The following is a 24,845-nucleotide window of genomic DNA, read 5'->3' on the forward strand; positions in this document are numbered from 1 at the left end:
AGGTCTGCTGGCTTTTAAGTTACTTCTTGCTTGAAGTGCAGAACAGTCTCATATATAATAGCTGTGCAGATGGATAGAGCTACAAATAGATAAGAATAATAGCATGTATGAAGAACTATATATAAAGAGATAATAAAATTTATGAAAAGCATAATTTCTAATCTTTCCCACCCCCCGCCCTATATTCCATGCTGCCCTGCTCTGTATAATTAAATTATAAAACTAAAGAGGGCTCCAAAATCTAATTACTCCATTATGGAGCACAGTGTAATCTACTATAGAATGTATTAAATACATATATTCCTATCTTCCTCGCATCATGAAATTGAGCAAAGGAAAATTTGATACTAAAGTAACAGAAGAGTGAAAAACACTAGATGGTGAAATAGTTTTCCCAAGAGGACTATTATTTTCCAGTAAATTTGCATACTTCTAAACTAGAACAGTCAATCGTCTCAAGAATACACACTGAATGTTTCTGTATTGACAGGGAAAAAAGACAACAGACCCAATAGGTCATATATTATTCTATGATCCTGCACTCTTGTAATAAAGATTCCACTATAGCTAGACCAGACTTGGTTTACTATGATGCTATGAAAATAGCTTTAATCTGGGCAACCAATGGAAAGAGAGAAACAGATATAGATAGACAGTACAGTATGAGAGTGGATGGGGATGGCATTTGGTGCATGCAATGGGATGTGTGCATTGAATTCCTTGACATTCATGATTTTAATGTTATACAGATATTCCCAAAAGCGAGGATCAGAATAAGTTTCTTAGAACACATGCTATACATTTCAAATATTCTCTGAAATCTTACTTAGCTCCTGCAGTCTCCTTAGATGTATTGAATCCTCTTGAGCATTCTCCATTTCAAGACAAAAATGTAGACTTGACTTATCTATAGCAAACCAGCCTTTTCTCCACTGATCAAGATTATGGCAATCTTTGTAGTACAGCTGGCCAATCAGATCATAGTCTCTCTTTAACAAACATTCAGCCATGAAGGGAACAAAATGCTGCCAAGAAAAATGAGAAAAAATAAGCCACTGCAAATACCAAAGTTATACATACACAAAATAATAATGCATATGTATTAAATGGGGATGAGGTGACAAGATAGATAGATATTGCACCCCTTAATAAGGATAAAAAATAAATACATACGTTAAATCCTAAGACCAAATGTAAAATCAGGAATAGTACATTTTTCCAATTCTGGTCTCTTTAAGCTTGCAAAGTCAATGATCTATTTTTAGTATAAGTAATGTAACCTTTATGTACCTTGTTTTATTTCAGTAGAAAATATATGAGAAGCATAATTGTAGCCATACTGCTCAGTTGATGTAAGCTCCTATTGCATGGATCAGTATCCATTGATACTAACACCTACTGAGACACTAGCACATATACAACCATATTCTTAAGGTCAGTGTTAGAATGTTGCATACCAATTCTCCTTGTGTTTCATTGCATTATCTCAATACACATCTACATTACAGTAGATATTTTCTTCGCTGCACAGAAAGCCTTTGCACACCAGATAGCTCAGTATTCATCAACTTACATTAAAGAACGGTTTCCCAGACGATTCTAAGCTAACAATGCCACTTTAGATCTTATGAAAAGGCTCTTGGCCTAACTTGCACAGATAATTATCATCAGCATTACCTTGGCTATTGCCCAGGTCCATTTTCTCTGTGAATGTGCGGTTTCAGTGCCAAATAGAATAACACGTTCTGTCAGTAAGTAGATTTCAAAGGTAAAAATGGCCCTAAAACAAGCAAGAGAATAAAAAAGTTGTATTTAGGATAATATGAAATAGCCAAGAGCTCAATTTTTTTTTCTCTTTCTCTCTCTCTCATACTCTCATTCCTATGGAAATCCATCTGCATTTTTCTTTTAATGTTACATATATAAAGTAGCTAATACCATAAAACCGTTTATATTATGCAGTCATAGCAGGATGGTTACAGTACTTTTTAGGTCAATACATTTTGTGAAGGCATTGCATATTGGGCTTTGAATTAAGTTGAAATGAAAATTTCATTGGAAGACTATTATTTGATCTTGAAATTTTATGTAATTTCAGGACAAATCATTGTTGCAATACATTTAAAACATATTATGCTTGTTGAATATAAACAGACTGTTTACCCACTGAAAAGGATGTTGCAAATGATTCCTTACTAATATTAAAACATACCCAATATTTTAAAGGTTAGCTAATCAAAATTCACATTTTGCTAATTGTAACATAAAAATAATGATGCTGCCATTATCAAAGAAAATCAGCCTGAATTCCTAGCCAAGATTTCTCCCCCAGTCCAGCACATTTGGGTTGTGACTCTTCTTGCAAATACTGGAGGCAGTTCAGATTTGTCTACAAGCTTTGCAGATTGTTCATGGCCCTCCACCCTCATTCCAAGTGAGCACTTCCAGAGTTATATGGAAATTCGTATTATTAGTAGGCTAAGCATCTCAACAGTAACAACTTATTCCACTCCATTAAGAACAGACGTGAAATTAAATAGGCCATCATATAGTCACCCAACAAACTTCTCAGGTTGGGTGGACTGGAGGAAATATCATTCCCAGAAAGGAAATGAGGCAAGAAGTTTTCAACTCTAGACCTTCCACCCAGGCAGATACAATTGGTAAGGTAGAATTAATTAGGGAGAGATTATTAGTAGTAATAGTAGTATTTATTTATTTTGGGCCTCGTTGAGCACCTTCCTGCCAAACAATGCTTCTGCAAAAAAAAGAAGGCCAAGCCTGTAGCAGTTTATGAATGTGTTCATGCATCAGCAGGTGTCAGCTTTACAGATTTCCTTTGTGGGTGTCAATGTCCTTTCTGTCCAGGATACTGTCCTGAAACTTGCTGAATGGGTTTTGATTCTTTTTTGGAATCGGTGTGTCTGTGGCTTCACATAATACAATACTACTGGCACTTCCTCTGGAGGTTTTGGAGGTTTTAGATAAAGATGATGAGGGAGTTTTTCTTGTTAAGGTATCCTTTAATTTCTCTTCACACATCTAAGGTGAAATTCTGGCACCACTGAAGTCCACGGGTGTTATGCCATTGACTTCAATGAAGCCAAGATTTCACTGTATTGCATGATGTGTTTTTTTCCTGTATGTTAAGGCTTTGGGCAAAATGAGGGAAGAATGATTTCCTAAGATCTAGGGCAAGAAGAGTTAAAGTTCTGTGGTGAAAGACTCTGGAGGACAATGGACTACCTTTTCTATCTCTGTCAGTCAAAAAGCAGGAAAAAATTTCTCCCTCCTCCCCCTAACCTTTGAAATGATTTCGACCAGTTCTACTGTCAGTCTAGATACATGTATGTTCCCATCACTGTGCTTTCTGAAAATCTCAAATACAATAGAAGCAGGGCAGAAATATCATCCCTATTCACTAGGATGGGAACCGAATTGCACAAGATGTCTTTTGACAGAGCTGGAAAGTGCATATGTATTCCCCAAATCCAAGTTTAGAACCTAAACCATGTGACCATTCTTGTCCTCACAGAACAATAAATAATAAATAGAATCATAAAAATGTAGGGGTGGAAGGCACCTTAAAGGGTTCATTTAGTCCATCCATTTTGCGAACACTCCGCTCTTATCAAACCCTTTCCATCTGTAGATCTCAAAGTGTTTTATAGCAGAGTTCAGCATCATTAGCTTAATTTTATAGATGAGGAAACTGAAGCACAGAGAAGGGTAGTGACTTGCCTAAGGTCACACAGCAGACCAGTAGCAGAGCCAGGAATAGAGCCCACATCTCTCGAGTCCAAGTCCAGGGCTCTATCCACTAGGCAACAGAGTCTCCCAGTAAAGGTCACGTTTTCCAAGACACAGATTTTGAAGACACTTTTTGAAAATGTAGTTGTGACCAGGAAGCAGAGCTTTAGGAAAAGGAATTAAGGGAGTTATATATGCCATTGATTTGAATGGATGGTTCACGTCAACTTGTAGCACTGTGAGTAGATCCAAAGTAGGGAAGTTAGGCCTGATTGCTCATTTGAATATATGTTTCCTTAAGGAAACCCAATACCGTAGAGACATTTACCAGAGATTTAAATGAGCCTGCATTGATGATGGTGTTTGACACAGAGATGTGTCGATACGTAGTTTTAACCTACGGTGTAAGAAATCCAGAAGATCAAGAATGCCTGGCTTCCTAGACTGTTCACTCTCTGAGTTGACACCTGAAGGAGATGTGTGTCCAGACTCTTGCATAAATCAATAGAGTGGAAGTCTTGTAAGTAGCTAGGACAGTATCTATTATACTGGAAAGTACATCCTGTTCAGAAATTACTTAACTTTTCAATAGTCATGCTGTGAGGTTCATTTCAGAAGAAGTGAGCCCTGGGTTGGAAGATACATGATCAAACCCTAGAGACTGTTGGACATCTCTGAACTGCCCTCCTTTATTTGCAGGAAGAAAGGCACAAGCCAAGTGTTTTGGCCTGGGGGAGAAGTCAGTCTCCGAAATGAATGTTTCAATTTATCATCATTTAGCAATTTGTATATTAAAGATAAATTCCTTTTACAGAAAATGTGGACTTCCTTACTTTAATTTATGCTGCCCTTTCAAAGTTACCCTGCATAACATTTTTATTGTCTACTAATAAAAAAAAATCGCCAAAGACCACTTAGTTATTTCTTGTCACCCACATAAAACAGCTCAGCTCTTTTGTAAGAGTCCAGGAACATGTGAAGCAATAGTGAACACATTGTCACTTCTTAGGACAAAGGCTAGAAAATGTCTTCATTTATTTTGAATGACTAATTTTGGAACCTACCCTGTATTTAAAAAGGAATCTTCTTTGTGCACCACAAGACAGATAACTTCACTGATGTCAATCATACCAGTAGGAGTGGTTGTTTTATCATTTTCATAGTAACTCAAGAAGCCACTTTCCAAAGTACACCACCTTTTATTGCAGTCTGTGGTTAAAAAGACATTCAGTATGTCACAGGATACTACAATCATTAATATTATATAAGATACATAGCTATAGGAATGACTTCTCCACTGATTTCCATAGGGCTGGGATTGCACCTGTAGCGCTCATACAGCAATACCTATACCTCATATAGCAAAACCCTAAAGAAAGAATATTAATGTATGGTACTTCAACCAGATATTTGTGAGCATAATGCACTCATTTTAAATTTTCTGAGTATTAGAAGTACAGATATCAAGTTGCTTTACAAGTTTCTCTTTGCTGCTTTTTAAATTTAATACTGAATTTGGTTTGTTTGGTGTTACAGAACCGTAAGATATAGAATTAAAAAAAACTTAAGTTAGAAACATTGAAAGTTTCAGGAATAATGTATCTTGACAACAGTTGATTGCAAAATGAACAGTTTAATCATAGCACACAACAGAGAAAAGGTGCTGCTATTTTTTCCATGAACACTGGAAATAGAGGCCAACACAGAGTTAATCCATTTTCCACTGTAAGGTGATGCTACAGTGCCCACTCAATCTCATAAGGCTAAGGAAAACAATCTAAACCTTTCAAAGATTCTAGGAAAAACATGAATGGTTGTACTGTCCAAAACGTATATGCATTGCAGACTACAGAACACAACAAGAAAAACAGGTGTCAAAAGTTCTATTATTTTAAGTGATCAAGAAAACATGAAAAATTTGCTCCCAGAAGACTAGCAACTCATGCTGTCAAATCAGAGAACACATGAAAGATTGTTTCATTAATCAAACACAATTTTTAGTTTGCTTTGTGTTTTAGGAGGGCAGGAACGAGAGTGGGTTATGTATTATGAGCCTGATTCTCCATTCGCTCACAACCGTGAAACTCCATGGAATTCAATGGAGTCATTTACAGTGGGGTATATTGTATATACACTGTAACTATGCTGGTGTTAGAAGACCTCATGTTCAACAGTTCTTTAACAAATACAATGTTAAGGAGGTTTTAAGTGACACAGACAAATGTTTGTGTCTGGAGGATAAATGTACTAGGAACAGTTTCTGGCTGAGGTTAGATGATATTTATGTGAATACAATTCTGTGAACATGTGGCAATATAGTAATGTTAACAATACATAGCATTTATAAGAGGTTGAGTTAATCCACATTTTATCCTGAATTAATTACCAAAGCATAGATAGGAATACCCATAAGCTACCATATACATTTATTTATTAAATAGATCACTTAAGCAACTTACAGCATTATTGGAAACATTTATTAAAATTGGATGTTTCCTACCTTTCAGAAACCTAAAAAAACATACACTGTTTAAGAGATAACATATTATAAACTTTGTGTCCCTCTATATATTTCTAGGTAATCTTAGGAATGCTTCTTACGTTCTACTTGGAGAGTTAAAGGACTCAGTATTGCACAGGATCAGGTCCTAAGAGATAAGCCATATTGCTGGATTTGCAGAACCTTCTTAGCCTTGTAATTTTGCATGTAGGCTGTAGAAAAAAAAACCCTGTTCTTGGATTGTTCCATTTCATAAACTGGCTCTGCCAACAACTGTGATCCAATTGGCTAATGAGGATATATGCTCAGGTAATTTTCTCCAGTGGGCAGAGACATCAGGACCATACAATAGCTTTGTGTTTTAATTAATGTCTGTACAGTGGTTTGAATAGGTAAAGCAAGAATTTGTTATTATTAGGCTCAGCGGTCCTATCCAGGACAAGCTATAAATGAGAAACACTAAAAATGTAGACAGAAGTAACCTCAGGGTAAAAATAATCTGCAGGTGAAAGTTGAGCACATTTAGCTCCTCATAGGACTTGGTTTTAAGTTCTTCACAATGAACATATGTCCTCACCACAACTTATTCCATTTAATGACAGGTTTCCGAGTAGTAGCTGTGTTAGTCTGTATCCGCAAAAAGAACAGGAGTACTGGTGGCACCTTAGAGACTAACAAATTTATTAAAGCATAAGCTTTCGTGGGCTACAGCCCACTTCTTCAGATGCATATAGAATGGAACATATATTGAGGAGATATATCTGTTCCATTCTATATGCATCCGAAGAAGTGGGCTGTAGCCCATGAAAGCTTATATTCTAATAAATTTGTTAGTCTCTAAGGTGCCACAAGTACTCCTGTTCTTATTCCATTTAACTGGCCCTAGAATAGGAATGTTCATACAGGACATAGCTGACACACGTATAAGATAACTGAGGGGAAAAAAACATCACTAGCCTACAGTTTTGTTTGGTTATGCCACCCACTGCTATCAGTCTTCACTTTCTTATATAGTAAAACGCAGCTAAAGTGAAAAAAAAAACAGATCAGTTCTCATAACCAGGACCTAGGAAAACATCCGATGACTTAAAATATGTATTGACAAGTTTAAAGATTTTGTAACTGTCTGAAGCGCAGCGTGAGCTTAGTTTCACAACTTGGTATATAATTTTGAATACAATCAGTTTTAAAAAGGAGTATGATCATTCATTTTTAAACAATTGCCTGTCTATGCAAAATTCCAAGTTTCAGTGTAGAGTTTAAGAGATTTTCAACTCTAATAGGACCAGAATTTTAGCTGAATCATTATAATCTTGCGGAGAATGGCTTCGGAATGCTAAATGTTTTAGAAGACACCCATAACCCAGCTTTTCTTTCTCCCCTAAAACAAATAAACACTATTCTTTGATGTATTGCACCAGAACAGTAGCAATGTTTGAGAGCTCTTCTCATTGCTTATTAAAAGCTGTTAACTAAACAAACACTTCTCCAAATGCTGTTCATCCCTGCTGAAGTCAGTGCTGGTAATAGGATGATAAGTACACAAAAAGCAGGCCTACCATCTTCTCCTGTATCTAAAACACAGTAGAAAGCCACTAATTCATACTTATTTAATCCACAAATCTACCATTTTCATGGAATGAAGGATAGTCCAGTCATTAGGGCATTATCCCGGCACTTGAGACACTTGGGTTTAATTCCCTTCTCCACCACAGATTTCCTGTATGAACTTGAGCAGTTCACTTAGCCTCTCTGTGCCTCTGTTTTCCATTGGTAAGTACTTTAATATTAGTGATTTTAGTAAAAGAAGGCAAACTAAGTTTAAGTGTAATTAGATACCAATTAATTTTATAAAGTTTGCCTTACAAATTTTATATCACTGCAAATAAATAATCAAGGCTCAAGACCAAACATATACTGTATAAATTTACAAGGGAATTTTTCAGAGGCTGAAGGCAACTAGAAAAAAAAAAACTGCTTCTTTTCCAATTATGGTGTTTTTCTTTAAGTAAAATGCCGGTAGTAAGCATTTCAATGAAGTGTTTGGGGCTTTTCCAAGACTGAGAGGAACATTTGGGAATTTTCAGTAATTATTACTATTGGGAAATTCTGAATCTCTCGATACATTTCAAGTATATTTCCACAATCTTGCTAATCCAAAACATCATCACATAGCACTAAAATAAGACTTTGCTATTTACTTTCTTAATCAAGTAACTAAATAATATGTGAAAATAAAGTGAAGCAGAACTTTCGGTAGGAAGAGAGCCATCTATCAGAATTTTCATGCTGGTCAGAAAAATAGGTGTAAAAATTCTCGTTTAGTTGAACAATAAAATCAAAAAGGTTTTAAATGCATAACCTTCCTCTGAAAAATTACTCTTTATAAAGCTCTCATTCACAGTAGTGGATGCCATTACAGAACACTTTGGCGTGATGCTCACAGTCTCTCTTCTTGTAAACACATTTATTTTGTTAAAGGACCTAAGGAGTACTTTTATATTAGAGGTGAATTAAAGTTGCAAAACTTTTGTAAAACTTCAAGAATGGAAATATGCACTACATCCCTTTAATAATACATTGTATTATTGGCATATTTTAACATATTTGACAAAATATCTATTTCCTTAAAATCCTGTAGCTCAGATTTCAAAGATATCCTTGTTTCTCTGCCAGTGAGAGGGATAGAAGTGCCATGAAAAAAAGGATAGAACTGTGCTATTCCACATACAGAAATCCAAACACCATGTCTGGTCTGCTCAAGACTGGATCCAGACCTGTATTTCACATATGGTCCTTGAAAATGTTGGTATAACCCACTGGTGAATGTGTCTGATGAAGTGGGCATTCACCCACGAAAGCTTATGCTCCAATACTTCTGTTAGTCTTAAAGGTGCCACAGGACCCTCTGTTGCTTTTCACAGATTCAGACTAACACGGCTACCCCTCTGATACTGGTGAACGTGTGTTATCAGTTCCCCTCTGTGCTCAATCCTTAGAGGATAAGAGTCTGTTACAATTTCTGCTATAGAAATTGGCTCTTCAGCTTTGGAGGTCCCTAGTTCAATCCCTAGTGTGCTGGCCAAAATAGCAGCCATCACATAGGTATTTGCATTTTGGAATTAAAAATGACACTTAATATAATTCAGTATTGGAAATAGCTTTTATCAAAGAATTCCAGGTTTCAAACTGTTTTAGTGTCAACGCCCAAAATATCAGAATATGATTCAGAATCCCCAAAACTCAGATTTTTTTTTTTTTTTAAAGCACCAGTGATGGAATTTTGTCTGTCTTCTGGTTTTTTAACTCCCCCTGCACATTCCACAATGTGCAACTACAAATTGAAAATTCAACCTTATATGCATAAATAAAATGTTCTATGCAGCGTTATAGCCATGTCAGTCCCAAGATATTAGACAGACAAAGTGAGTGACGAAATTCAACTTCTGTTGGTGAGAAAGACAAGCTTTTGAGCTCACACAGAGCTCTTCTTCAGGCCTGCAAAACTTTCTCTAAATATCACAGCTAAATACAAGATGGAACAGATTGCTCAGCCAAACCATGGGAACAGCCACAGGTACTAGGATGGCTCCCCAATATGCCAACCTCTTCATGGACCTACTTGAAGAAGAATTTCTCGGCAAATGCACCACAAAACCAATAATATATTTGAGATACATTGATGATAATTCCATCCTCTGGACAGATGACAAACTCCCACAGAGATTTCCATCACAAACACTACCCATCTATTAAACTCTCTCTGGAACATTCCCACACCAGCATCAACTTCCTGGACACCATGATCAGCTTCAGCAATGGAACTCTACAGACAACTATATATAAGAAAAACATGGATCACCACACCTACCTTCATAGATTCAGTAACCACTGCAAACACACCAAGAAATCTGTTATCTACAGCCAGGCGTTCAGATACCACAGAATATGCTCCAAGGAGAAAATCCAGGATATACACCATAACACACTTAAAACCACCTTCACCAAACAAGGGCACTCCACCAGAGAAGAGGGGTAGCCGTGTTAGTCTGGATCTGTAAAAAGCGACAAAGAGTCCTGTGGCACCTTATAGACTAACAGACGTATTGGACAATAAGCTTTCATGGGTGAATATTCACTTTGTCAGATTCATGTAGTGGAAATTCCAGAGGCAGGTGTAAATATGCAGGCAAGAATCAGTACAGAGATAATGAGGTTAATTCAATCAGGGAGGATGAGGTCGTCTTCTAGCAGTTGAGGTGTGAACACCAAGGGAGGAGGCTGCCAGACAACTCTCCAATACCAAATTCTACAGGCCACTTCCCTCAGATCCCACTGAGGAATATACTAAGAAACTGCACCATCTACTCAGGACACTCCCTACACTAACACAAGAACAAATCAACATACCCTTAGAGCCCCGACCGAGGTTATTCTATCTACTACCCAAGATCCACAAATCTGGAAATACTGGACACCCCATCATCTCTGGAATTGGCACTCTCACTGAAGGACTGTCTGGATATATGGACTCTTTACTCTGACCCTACGCCACCAGCACTCCCAGCTATCTCCGTGACACCACTGATTTCCTGAGAAAACTACAATGCATCGGTGATCTTCCAGAAAACACCATCTAGCCACCATGGACGTGAAGGCTCTCTACACAAACATCCCACACACAGATGGAATACAAGCTGCCAGGAAAAGTATCCCTGATGACGCCACAGCACAACTGGTTGCTGAGCTCTGTGACTTTATCCTCACGCACAATTATTTCAAATTTGGTGACTATATATACACCTCTTGACCAGGGGCACCACTATGGGCACCCGCATGGCCCCACAATATGCCAACATTTTTATGGCTGACCTGGAATGCTTCCTCAGCTCTCATCCACTCACACCCCTTCTCTATCTGTGCTATATTGATGACATCTTCATCATCTGGTCCCATAGGAAGGAGACTCTGGAAGAATTCCACCACGATTTCAACAGCTTCCACCCCACCATCAAACTCAGCCTGGACCAATCTACACGGGTGGTGCATTTCCTAGACACCACAGTACAAATAAGTGATGGTCACGTTAATACCACTCTATACCAAAAACCCACCGACCGCTATGCCTACCATCATGCCTCCAGCTTCCATCCCAGACACACCACACGATCCATCATCTACAGCCAAGCACTGAGGTACAACTGCATTTGCTCCAACCCCTCAGACAAAGACCAACACCTACAAGATCTTCACCAAGCATTCTCAAAACTACGATACCCACACGAGGGAATAAGAAAACAAATCAACAAAGCCAGAAGTGTACCCAAAAGCCTCTTACTGCAAGACAAGCCCAAGAAAGAAACCAACAGAACTCCACTGGCCATCACCCATGGTCCTCAGCTAAAACCTCTCCAACACATCATCAGTGATCTACAACCATCCTGGACAATGATCCCTCGCTTTTACAGGCCTTAGGAGGCAGGCCAGTCCTCACCCACAGACAACCCGCAAACCTTAAGCATATTCTCACCAGCAACCACACACCACACCATAGTAACTCTAACTCAGGAACCAATCCATGCAACAAACCTCGATGCCAACTCTGCCCACATATTTACACCAGCAACATTATCACAGGACCTAACCAGATCAGCCACAACATCACCGGTTCATTCACCTGCACATGCACCAATGTAATATACGCCATCATGTGCCAGCAATGCCCCACCGCTATGTACATCGGCCAAACGGGACAATCACTACGTAAAAGGATAAATGGACACAAGTCAGATATTAGGAATGGCAATATACGAAAACCTATAGGAGAACACTTCAACCTCCTTGAACACAGAATAGCAGAGTTAAAGGTAGCCATCCTGTAGCAAAAAAACTTCAGGACCAGACTTCAAAGAGAAACTGCTGAATTTCAGTTCATTTGCAAATTTGACACCATCAGCTCAGGATTAAACAAAGACCGTGAATGGTTAGCCAACTACAAAAGCAGTTTATCCTCCCTTGGTGTTCACACCTCAACTGCTAAAAGAGGGCCTCATCCTCCCTGATTGAATAAACCTTGTTATCTCTAGACTGATTCTTGCCTGCATATTTATACCTGCCTCTGGAAATTTCCACTACATGCGTCTGACGAAATGGGTATTCACCCACGAAAGCTTATGCTCCAATAGTTCTGTTAGTCTATAAGGTGCCTTAGGACTCTCTGTAGCCCCTTCCACCAGAGAAGTGGAATGGAATACCCAAATAACTTAAGATAAATCAGCAGAAATAAATTCTGTTATAACCGCACATCCTTAGCTGTCACATAGCACCCCACACTGCAGCCTATATGGGTATCATCAAACAAGTACAACTCATACTCAACAGGGATCCATCTCGAAAGAAATCTTTCTGAACCCCCTCTTCTAGTTTTCAAACAACCCCAACCCCTCAACCTCTTCAAGCTCATCATCAGAAGCAAGCTCCCCAGAGACCAGGACACATCAACTCAAAGCGGCACTAGACCCTGCCAGGACAACAGATGCAAAACCTGTAGCCATAGCTTCACTGCTACAACGATCAGCCTTCATCCCCCAACACACCTTTCAAGATCCATGGGTATCCCTGGGTACAACATGTGGTATACCTCATCCAGTGTACTAAATGCCCCAATAGCAACTATGTGGATGAACCCAGACAATCCCTATGCTCTCAAATGAACTCTCACAGAAAAAATGATAAAAGACAAAAACAACATATAACCTTTTCACAAAGTGATCACTCCATATCTGGCCTATCAGGCCTCATCCTCAAAGGAAACCCACACAACACCTTTAAAAGGCCAGCCTAGCAGCTTAAATTCATTACTCTGCTAGACACCAAAAATCATAGACTAAACAGAGACACTAGATTTATGGCTCATTACAGCAATCTATAACCCACTAACAACTCCCCCAGATGCTTCCTGCCCCTTTCCTCCCCTCTCACTGGAAGGGTATCAATGGGCCTCTTCACCTTGAATGGTCCCTTGAAACATGTGTCAACTACTTACGTTAAACAATCGTTTCCCTCTTGTATTTAGCAGGGACACTCTGAGTAAGTCTCCCAGACCCGAAGGAGAGATCTGCGTAAGCTCAAAAGCTTGTCTCTCTCGTCAACAGAAGTTGGTCCAAAAAAAGATATTACCTCACCCATCTTGTGTCTCTGAATAAAATGATCACATACCAAAAATGTAGCCCCCGGGTCCATGACTCCCCTCCGTCCCACTGTTCAGAGGTTTCTCCAGCTCCCTCAGCCTCCAATTTCCGGAAGGCTCCAGCAGCTCCCAGTCACCAACTCTCAATTCTATCCAGGTAGGTAGTAAATTTCCCTTGGGCTACTGCCTCCATTTACTCCCCTTCACTGTTCTGTGGTGGGCTGGGATAAGGATGCTGTTGCTGCAAAACTTGGAGAGGGGATGGCTCCACTGTGCTGAAACTGAACAATGCTCTGGGTGCTCAAAGAGCATAGGGATGCCCCGGTACTGTGACAGCCACTAAGGCTGTATGCAGCACATTGGCTTTCTAGAGGTCAAGAGGGAAAATTGCAGCAACTCAAGCAATATTCCTGAACTGCCTGTAATAGGCTGAATCTCACTGGATTTGAAACAGTTGAACACTGGGTATATTTGGATGCAATCTGAATGCTGAGGCTTGGACCTATGCTGTTTTTTATTCCTTTTCTTAGCTCGTGATGTACTGGTGATTTTACTCAGAAAACTAGAAACCTGAAATTCAGGATTTCTCAGTGATTGTTAAAATGCAAGGCCAATTACACTGTTAATGAACAGCCATATTTCTGCCCTCCCTCTTCCCCCTCCCCTCCCATTATGGAGCTAAAAGACTAACTTTTAGCAAAACCTTTGTATGAAGTCCACTAAAGAAACAGTGGTTGGGGGTTGGGACACCAGTCTTTCCCTCTAGTAACCTAAATGTTCTTCCCACCTTTTTACTTTTCAGATGTTTATTTGTCTTTCTCCTTTTCTTCTCCAGCAACTTCTGACCAGAGAGATTTGTGGTTACTGAGATTTTCTTTGAGTGAATACTAACTTCTTTTGCTTCTTTAAACACTGGTGTCATTTTAGAGATGTAGTTTGTCTTTACAGAACTTTTAAAAGTTTATTGTTAGACGTTAAGAGACTAAACTCATCCATTGTACAGAATCAATCAAGTACAGAAAGTAAAAGATATTTACCTTCTTTCAATTTCCTGTCTGTAAATAGCTTAGCAGCATTATAAGAAACTTTGTATAAAAATTCACAAAGAAAAGTAGAATGTGAAGTATCTTGAGAGAAGCCACTTTCAAAACTAGTATCATAGTTCGGGAAATCTATGAAGAGAACAAAGACAATAAACAACACTCAGAATTTCCATTATTAACATTTACAACCATTTGACCTCCTGCGTCTCATTTCTTGAATACATAACTGATAGTGTACACAGTTTTCTTCACCTCATGCTATGCAAGATTTAAATTATATTCCTAGTATTTTATATATTGCTCTAATTGAATTATTTCTTGCATATATTGAGTAAAATAATGAAGTGTGAATTAAAATACTTACATTAGGTGCGATGTTACTGTAATCCAGCAAGGATAAATGTAAAGCACCATATGCTTTTATTTTTATTTTTTTTAAAAAAAGGTAAAATAGTTGCTTTACTAAACTTCACTTAATATACTTGAACAAAGAATTTGTTTCCTCAAGTCTCAATCATGCCTTTGCTGCAAGCTCAGAGCAAAGAGCAAAACGAGATTGTAACAGTCACCATCAGTTTTCCCAGTTTCCCCTTACTCTGAAGAAGGAAGGGCCCTGTGCCAGGCACACTACATAGCTATCCTGGCTTGAGCACTGTGGGGAACAGAGACATAGAACAGATTGCAAGACTCCCACCTTGACTATCTGGGGCCTTAAGATCATTGCACCACTTGCCTTTGAATGGAATATGGCTGCTTCTTAAGTGAGAGTGCGCATTACACCAGGCACCAGAGTCTGCACTGGCTTCTGATTAATGTCTGGGTGGAATATAAGGAATACAAAGCCCTAAATAATTTGGGAACTCACTGCCTGAGACCACATCTCAGAGCCGTATGAGCTAATATTGACCTGATCTAAGACAGAGGGTGTTAATGGCAGTGTTTCCCAGAATCCTTGAACTCTCTCCTCTCTGATCAGTCCAGAGTTGTTGACTTTCAAGGCATGCTCTAAGGTTTCTCTCTTTTCTCTGAGCTACAACAGAAGGCATGAGATGAAGGAACCAGGATGGTTTGGTGGGAGTAATGCTATTATTTTATGCTGACTTGATTAAAAGGATGAGCTATATTTTGGGAGATGGTTTTGTGAAAGGTGGATAAGTCTGTGTGTTGCAGATACTGTTAATGATTCAAAGGCTTGTAGTAAGCACCAACAGCCTCAGTAATGTGCTTTGAACAAATTAAATGGATACTTAAGTAAAAGTCCCACAATCATTATCATATGGTCTCTCCAGGTTCTCTCTGTGATTAATATGAAGGCTCTTGATTTCCACCAACAAGCATGCAAGTTACACGTGACTTTTTCTTGATTAAGCGAGACCTTAAGCGTCATGTTTTAGCAAAGGAAGTAGTGTCAAAAACACAATTGTATTTTAGCAAAAATGAAATTTAACTAATTCCACCACCCCATGTTCCTACACCACACCAAGCACATTTGTCAAAGACTTATACTTTTTCAACCCAGTACCGATGTTCTAGATTTTTCTCCATTAGCTTGTTACATAAAGAGAGTTTAAAAACATTAAAAACGTGAAGAGGACATAATAAAACTCTATACCTGAGAATTTATTGTGGTAGAGGAATTCCATTTGTAGCCTTTGTCCTGCTTTCTTGGCTAGTAAGTAAGGAGTACTGTAAACAGGATCTCCAGTGGCACACATAACATCAGCTCCACTAAATAGCAATGTCATTGTTTCCAACACGTTTTGTTTAACTACTGCAGCACACAGGGCCTAATCATGTAGGGGGGGGAAATAACAAGTCAGTTTAAAACAGAAAACGAATGGGAGTAAGTATTATTATTTTTTATTTAGGTGCAAATTCCGTTGTCCCTGAACTAAATCCCCACGCCCTCATTCACAGATCCTGCGTATAGCGGAAAGTAGTAGGAGGGAGAGGGAGTAATAGGTAGAGTTCCCTCTACTGCCCCTGCAGTGGGGTCTGAATCCTCCATGTTCTGCAGAGAAAAGGCTGTGTGAAGTTATTACACAGGGTTGGCTGGCTTAAGTCAACAGATATGCTTGTAGAGGTAGCATACTGCATATAGGAAGTACTCCACTAACCCTCTCCCTCCATAGCCTTAAGAGAATTTCTCCCTCTCACATCCAAACTTCTACAGAAAGCTCTTGCTGTCAAATCCCTGGTATTTGGGGTTGACTGAAAGGACAGAATTTGGTCCCAAGACTCTGTGCTAAGTGAAATTAACAGATTGTATTTAGAAAATCGTGTCTTTGATTGATAAAGTGATTAATGATTCTGGGGCACCTCAATTTTAGGGCACCCAAATTGAGATAACTTAAAAGGGGCCGGATTTTCAGAGGGTGGGTACTAAGCACTTCCTGAAAATGAGGGCCCTTTAATAAGTGTGAAGTTGGGTGACATCAATCATTAGTCAAATCAAATCACTTTTGAAAATATTGATCCACATCTTTAAATCAAGAGAAGTTATAGTACATGATTTCTGCAATCTGTACCAGTTTAAGTTCCATGATTTAGTGTACATTTAATATAAATTTATTTGAACTATTTAACAAACAGGTTTCTCTGAAATGAAAGACAAAATACTCTTGTTGCATTGAGCAATTCTATCATGCCAGTTGCATAAATCAACATGTGTTTATCTAGTATATATGAAAGGACTTTATGTTACTATAAAAGAGTGAAAATGACCCATAGAAATGAGGGACTGGAAGTGACCACAAAAGGTCATCTAGTCCAGTCTCCAGTACTTAGGCAGGACTCTGTATTATCTAGCTGATTTCTTTTTCTGAATACTGATACAGTGAACTTTTAACTGACAATTGACCGAATCTCCCTTCCCTCCCTCCCCCCACAAAACGACTAAACTATAAATAAAATCACTCTCTCCATATATATTTTATATTTTTCTGATGAAAAGATTGGGGTCAATTTAAAAGAGATTATACTACCACTCTATTTTACAAGGCATGTATAATCCAATAGTGGTCTAGATGATCTATTGAGGTTCCTTCCAGTCCTACACTTCTATGATTCTATAATTACTTGGCAATGGCCAAGTAATTACAAAATAATGTCATGTCCCCGCAGAGCACTTGATAACTACTGGATAATTACATCTGAAGTTAAGTGATTAACACACACCAATTATATAGACTTTAGTACACCTCTACCTCGATATGACGCTGTCCTCGGGAGCCAAAAAATCTTACCGCATTATAGGTGAAACCGCGTTATATTGAACTTGCTTTGATCCACCAAAGTGTGCAGCCCCGACCCCCCGGAGCGCTGCTTTACCGCGTTATATCCTAATTCATGTTATATCGGGTCGCGTTATATCGGGGTAGAGATGTAGTTAGAAAAATGAAGTTTACAAAACAGAAATAAAAAACTACAACTTTTCTCTATTGTTCAGTTACCATCTAGCCACTGATTCATTATATGGTTATTACAGACAAGTTACACAATGAAAATAGAATGCTCTATTTTCCTAAGCAGTTTTGGGTGAAATTCACTCCTCTCCACATGAAGCATAAGAAATCAGTTTTTGTTGTGGTGAAGTCAGAGGGTTTGTAATAGAATTTAGTCAAGTCCGTGGCAAACAGTAAGGTTACACTGTGGATGGGCTGGATGCCTTTGACTGTCTTTGAATGAAATGAATATGCATTTGTTGCAAATTCTCATGGCTACAGGACTATAAAATATAGCTATTTCTTTAATACAGTGAGAGGTTCTCCTTTCAATAAGCGAGCTCCTCTCTTTCCAGTTGGAAGCAAAATCACTTTTTGCTAACTCTTATTTGCTAAACTCAACCCACCTGTCCCGCTCCCCCACTTCATTGAATAGTGTGTATGTACACACATTTTCCAAGTCTGACTAAGAAGTAATCAAATATGCAATCTGTCCAATCTCTGTGTATTTTAATCCTGACCACAGCACTTCTTCCCTATCCATGGACCTCAGTACATGTGACTATGCGCTCAAATCATCAATGGAAAGCACAGGTCTCCTTTATGAGACAGAATACTGGATATCAAGAAAGCCATACAAAAATTAAAAGTTAATCTTAAATTTGCCATCTAATAATTGATGACAATCTATTTGTGTAAAAAGGAATACTGAGAGCTCTAGATTTCTCATTTCATTTGTTCCAGCTTGCTTTTCTTCTAATGGGGTACAATCTACCATATAAGAGTGCGCATGAGTTACTTTCACACTTGATAACACTCCATGATTTAATGTAGTAGAATGATGTTACATGTCAGATGTATTATATACTACATCGGCTGTAGTAGAAGAAACAAGCCACTGCAGTGGGAATTTCAATCTGCCAAGTATGTACTTGAAAATTAGAAATCCATGATTTAATGTATGGTTGTGAATAGGCATATTAACAGGAGATACCATCATCTTTTACAAACACAAAGAAACAGATTGAAAAAGCAGCAACAAAAATAACATGGGTCATAGTTTTAAGAACTATTAACAGACATTATACATATTGAAAATATTTCAGAAGATCAAAAGTATGAAACATATTGAGGTCATATAAGAGTAATTGTACTGTATGCCATATGATTTGTTGCATGCAAGAGCATAATCCAAACAACAGTATCAAACAACATGACCTGCACCTAAAATGCAAGGTGAACAGGCTTAATTTAACACAATATATTCGGAAGTTTTTATTAAAGGCCTCTCAAAATACTTGTGTGTAGAGGCAGCATATACTGAGTGCTACCAGTTAACTCCATACCCTTCAGAAGATCAACCACAGATCACAACAGATAATTCAATCATTTCTACCCTCAAATAATGGCTAAATGTTATGGAATTAGAATTTGGGGACTTTTTCTGATGAAGGTATTTTACTACTTGAGTAAGCAAAGAGCTACATATTGATAATGCAGCGGACTGTACAGATAAAAAGTATCTGTCATTATTGACTCTAATAGCTCACATGTAGCCTTGGACAATAACACTGTTAGTGGCAGTATGTTAGCCAGGACATTGTCTCCTATCAGTCTAAAAAGATGTTATACAAGAACTTAGGTAGAGTGATTGGGAGGGATCTCTAACTACACATTTACACTCACAAATAATGAGGGCGGGACTTAGTTTACCACAATATTACCTTATTTAATTCTTCTTTGGTTTTGTAGCCCAAAGGAGTTTTCCTGAATCTTCCTTCTTTGTATTTTTGTGTAATAAACATTATCCTTTTTTCTAAAGGGGAGTCCATATGCAATTCCTCTTCTGGTTGAAGTTTTCCTGCCCAAAAACTGTTTGCCCTTTTATTTCCAATGACAATAAAAAGCTGCCAAAGAAAAAGAAAAGGTAATTCAATGCAAAAGATATTGAGGTAAACTATAAAATCTTTTAATCTGCTAAAGTGAAAGATGATTAGAGAAAATGGAGTTGACTCTGGGGAAAAACAATGGAAGCCTCAACAGAATCATTGCTTATGCTGTCCTGTTAAATGGTGGATGAATAATGAACGAGTCCAGAGTTCTATGTCCATGATTAATCACCAGTAACAACCGAGGCTTAACAATGCTACTCAGACAGTATTTCAAAAGGAACTGGGCAAGATCTGTAGAAAGGTTAGCAACAGAGGATAGGCAAATATGTACAGAAGCACAGTGTACCAGCCTAGTGCTCCTTATAAACTTGGAAGTAAACACCAACTTTTACCTGTCAAAGTAACCAACTAATTTCCCACAGCAAAAGGAAGATGTGAGGCGATGAAGAGGGATCTCATTGTAGAGAACAGATACGGTTACTCTTAAAAAATGTCTTCCATTTTCAAAAGATTTTATTGTTGGATAAATATTCCCTGGGAGTAAAAGGGGGAAACACTGCTGGATGTCTCTCAAAACAAAATATTTTAAGCACCACTACTGCAGGAGATTCTCAGGAAGATTATTCTAGAGAGAATAGCTTTAAAATTTCACTCACTCCTTTTCTTGAACTGAACTTGAATTTTTCCTACAAGTGTGTAATAGGGAGGAGTCCAGTTTAGGACTAGATTAAGGGCCCATTAAGAACATTTCCAAAGAAGTCATAGCAATGCAATGCTCCCTCACTGGGTGGACTGCATTCAGTTAATGTTAGCAGGGAGCCGTCACTGCTGGATAATGGACTGCATTCTGGAGGGTGGACTGCAGTTGTACTGATTCTCAGTGTGGGGATATAGAGTGGAAGACCACTGTAGAGACCAGCTACAGTCTAGCTTTGCATATCTAATTTATATCAAAATGATCAAAATCATTTATGCAACATTAAGAAGTATTTAAAGCAGTATTGCCAAATTATGATTGTATTGCTAATCTCAGGATAATTAATGTATTTCTTAAAGCCCCAACTCCTGGAGTCATGCAACTTTCTGTTAAAAAAATGTATTGAGGGGAGAGTGGAGAAATATTTCAGCCTTCATGGCTTTGGCGAGAAGCTGGAAAAAACAGAAAGGAAATAAAAGTAATTAGGGCTGTCAAGCGATTAAAAAAATTAATCGTGATTAATCGCACTGTTAAACAATAATAGAATACCATTCATTTAAATATTTTTGGATATTTTCTACATTTTCAAATATATTGATTTCAATTACAATACAAAATACAAAGTGTACAGTGCTCACTTTATATTTGTTTTTATTACAAATATTTGTGCTGTTAAAAAACAAAGAAATAGTATTTTTGCATACACCTCATACAAGTAATGTAGTGCAATCTCTTTATCATGAAAGTTGAACTTACAAATGTAGAATTATCTACAAAAAAAAATGCATTCAAAAATAAAACAATGTAAAACATTAGAGCGTACAAGTCTACTCAGTCCTACTTCTTGTTCAACCAGTCACTCAAACAAGTTTGTTTACATTTGCAGGAGATAATGCTGCCCACTTCTTGTTTACGTCACCTGAAAGTGAGAACTGGCGTTCACATGATACTGTTGTAGCCAGCACTGCAAGATATTCACGTGCCAGATGCTCTAAAGGGTCACAAGTCCCTACATCTTCAACCACCATTCCAGAGGACGTGTCCATGCTGATGACGGGCTCTGCTCAATAACGATCCAAAGCAGTGCAGACCGACGCATGTTCATTTTCATTGTCTGAGTCAGATGCCACCAGCAGAAGATTGATTTTCTTTTTTGATTGTTCGGGTTCTGTAGTTTCTGCATCAGAGTGTTGCTCTTTTAAGACTTCAGAGAGCAGGCTCCACACCTTGTCCCTCTGGGATTTTGGAAGGCACTTCAGATTCTTAAACCTGGGGTTGAGTGCTGTAGCTATCTTTAGAAATCTCACATTGGTACCTTCTTTGCATTTTGTTAAATCTGCTGTGAAAAGTGTTCTTAAAATGAACAACATGTGCTGGGTCATCATCTGAGACTGCTATAATATGAAATACATGGCAGAATGAGGGTAAAACAGAGTAGATACATATTATTCTCCCCCAAGGAATTCAGTCAAAATTTAATTAATGCATTATTTTTTTAAACGAGCGTCATCAGCATGGAAGCATGTCCTCTGGAATTGTGACCGAAGCATGAAGGGGCATACGAACGTTTAGCATATCTGGCATGTAAATTCCTTGCAACACCGGCTACAAAAGTGCCATGTGAATGCCTGTTCTCACTTTCAGGTGACATTGTAAATAAGAAGCCATCAGCATTATCTCCAGTAGATGTAAATAAACTTGTTTGTCTTAGCGATTGGTTGAATATGAAGTAGGACTGAGTGGACTTGTAGGTTCTAAAGTTTTACATTCTTTTGTTTTTGAGTGCAGATATGTAACAAAAAAAAATTATATTATATATATATATATATACACACACACACACACACACACACACATTTGTAATTTGCACTTTCACAATAAAGAGATTGCATTATGGTACTTGTATGAGGTGAATTGAAAAATACTATTTCTTTTGTTTATCATTTTTACAGTGCAAATATTGTAATAAAATAATAATATAAGGTGAGAACTGTACACTTTGTATTCAGTGTTGTAATTTAAATCAATATATTTGAAAATGTAGAAAAACATCCGAAAATAGTTAATACATTTCAATTTGTATTCTGTTGTTTAACATGTGATTAAAACTACGATTAATTGTGATTAATTTTTTAAAATTGTGATTAATTATTGAGTTAATTGCATGAGTTAACTGTGATTAACTGACAGCCCTAAAAGTAACCCAATAATAATTATTTCTTAAAATTAAATGACCAATCCCATGAATTGGAGGGGAGGGGGATGATTTTTGAATACTTGGGTTGGCAATTCCATTAAAGAGTAAATACATTATGCAAGAATAGGGCTTATACATTTATTTTAATGAGCTGAGCCTTTAAACACAAATAAGAAAGCAACTTTTATACCAAAAATCACACAGGTCTAACATATTTTTCACAGTATCTCAAGTAGTTCAGTTATCACATAACCTACCTCAATCAGCTCATTGCTCCAAATGCTGGCATCCATTTTTAGGCTCCGGACCTTTGAATCTCTGGGCCCTAAAGATCTGTGCTGTCCTTAATAAAAATAAATTAAAAGTATTATTTAATTTCAACTGAGCCTTTTGTGTTAAAAAAATAACAAAAACATGACTTTAATAAAAACAGTAGTTATTATGCGGATTGTTTTCAACACAGACTGGTCATATGCAAGAAGTTTGAAATTTTTAGATAATTACAATACTGTGCAATTCACACTATAATAAAAGCAGCACCCTAAATTATGAAGAGATTGTAAATTCTTTGGAATAGGAATGATGTATTTTCCATGTTATGTAAATACAGGTTGAACCTCTCTAATCCGGCACTCCCTGGTCCGGCAATATACGTGGTCCAGCATAGGGGCCGACTCTGTGGGTGCTCCAGGGCTGAAGCACCCACTGGGAAAAATTAGTGAGTGCAGAGCATCCACTGCCGTCAAGCTCCCCCTTCTGCCCCCCTCCCCCCGTGCCTCTCTCATACCAGCGGTCCTGTGCTTACCAACTCCTCTTCCTCCCTCCCAGTTCTTCCGGAGCACCGCAAACAGCTGACTCACGGCGTTCAAGATCCGAGAGGGAGGGGAAGGATGAGAACCTGGTGCCGGTGGCTGGGACCCCGGGCCACAGTAGGGTCCTGGGCGGGGGGTCATGCTGGGCACAAAGCCTGGGGGTGCTCCACAACCCCCCGCACCCTTACTTCCCGTGCCTATGGAGACCCACTGGCACTCTGCATTGACCTCCCATGGTTCAGCAAATTCTCAGCACCAGTCAGGTCCTGAGGGTGCCGAACTAGAGAGGTTCAACCTGTACTGTTTACCTTTATGCAATTCTTTAAATATTTAATATATCACCGATTTTTTTCTGATACAGGGGACATTTAAAGATTTTTTTTGTTAAACTACTTGGAATTTTTTTCCCTCCCCCCCACACACACACTTAGTGCAAATGTAAAAATCCTGTTTTACCTGCCATTTTCAAGTAGGTTTCTACTAACATCTCAAAAATATTTCCTTGGTAACCATAAAATATGTACTGAAGTTCTGGAGATAATTTCTGAAATGTTTACTTTGCAATGTCTACTCGTAAGATTTTATTAAAGGAGCACTCAAGAGAAGGCCACTGTAGAGAAACTAAATGAATTCTTTGCATTGGTCTTCAGTGCAGAGGATGTAGAGATACACACATCAGAGCTCTTCTTTTTGGCTGACAACTCTGAAGTTCTGTCCCAATTTGATGTGTCAGTAAAAGAGGTTTTAGAACAAACTAATAAGGTAAACTGTAATAAGTCACCAGGACTAGATGGTATTCATCCAAGAGTTCTGAAAGAACTCAAATAAGAAATTGCAGAACTATTAACTGTAGTATGTAACCGAATACTGACATCAACCTCTGTACCAGACAACTGAAATAGGCAATTCTTTGGAAATTAGAATTATTTGAGGGAGTCAACAAGCAAGTGGATAAAGGTGATCCAGTCGATATAATATATTCCGATTTTCAGAAATCCTTTGACAAGGTCAAAGGAAAAAAATAATCCCAACTACACATAAACAATGATGGGTTCTAAATTAGCTGTTTCCACACAAGAAAGATATTGAGGTCACTGTGGATAGCTCTCTGAAAACTTCTACTTAGTGAGCAGTAGCAGTGAAAAAGGTTAACAGTATGTTAGGAACTATTAGGAAAGGGATAGAAAATAAGACAGAAAATATAATGCCACTATATAAATCCCTGGTGCATTCACACCATGAATACTGTGTCCAGTTCTGGTCGCTGCATCTCGCTTTCATACGAGGCGAGACTAAAATGATTAGGGCTGTTCAGTTTAGAA

At 38.1% G+C, this 24,845-nt stretch overlaps 1 protein-coding gene across 1 annotated transcript in view; it reads right to left on the minus strand.

The window, feature by feature from the left end:
* ARAP2 (ArfGAP with RhoGAP domain, ankyrin repeat and PH domain 2) overlaps positions 1-24,845 on the minus strand; it is a 214,000-nt gene that overhangs the window by 93,612 nt on the left and 95,543 nt on the right. The window contains exons 12-18 of the mRNA XM_054030499.1: positions 22,969-23,054; positions 19,650-19,832; positions 16,095-16,269; positions 14,477-14,611; positions 4,815-4,959; positions 1,678-1,780; positions 827-1,025 (exon numbers count right to left, since the gene is read on the minus strand). Of these exons, the coding sequence (XP_053886474.1) occupies positions 827-1,025; positions 1,678-1,780; positions 4,815-4,959; positions 14,477-14,611; positions 16,095-16,269; positions 19,650-19,832; positions 22,969-23,054 (1,026 nt within the window). The remainder of the gene's footprint in view (positions 1-826; positions 1,026-1,677; positions 1,781-4,814; positions 4,960-14,476; positions 14,612-16,094; positions 16,270-19,649; positions 19,833-22,968; positions 23,055-24,845) is intronic.

Source organism: Malaclemys terrapin, chromosome 5, assembly GCF_027887155.1.
Source record: "Malaclemys terrapin pileata isolate rMalTer1 chromosome 5, rMalTer1.hap1, whole genome shotgun sequence".
NCBI classification, from domain to species: domain Eukaryota; kingdom Metazoa; phylum Chordata; order Testudines; family Emydidae; genus Malaclemys; species Malaclemys terrapin.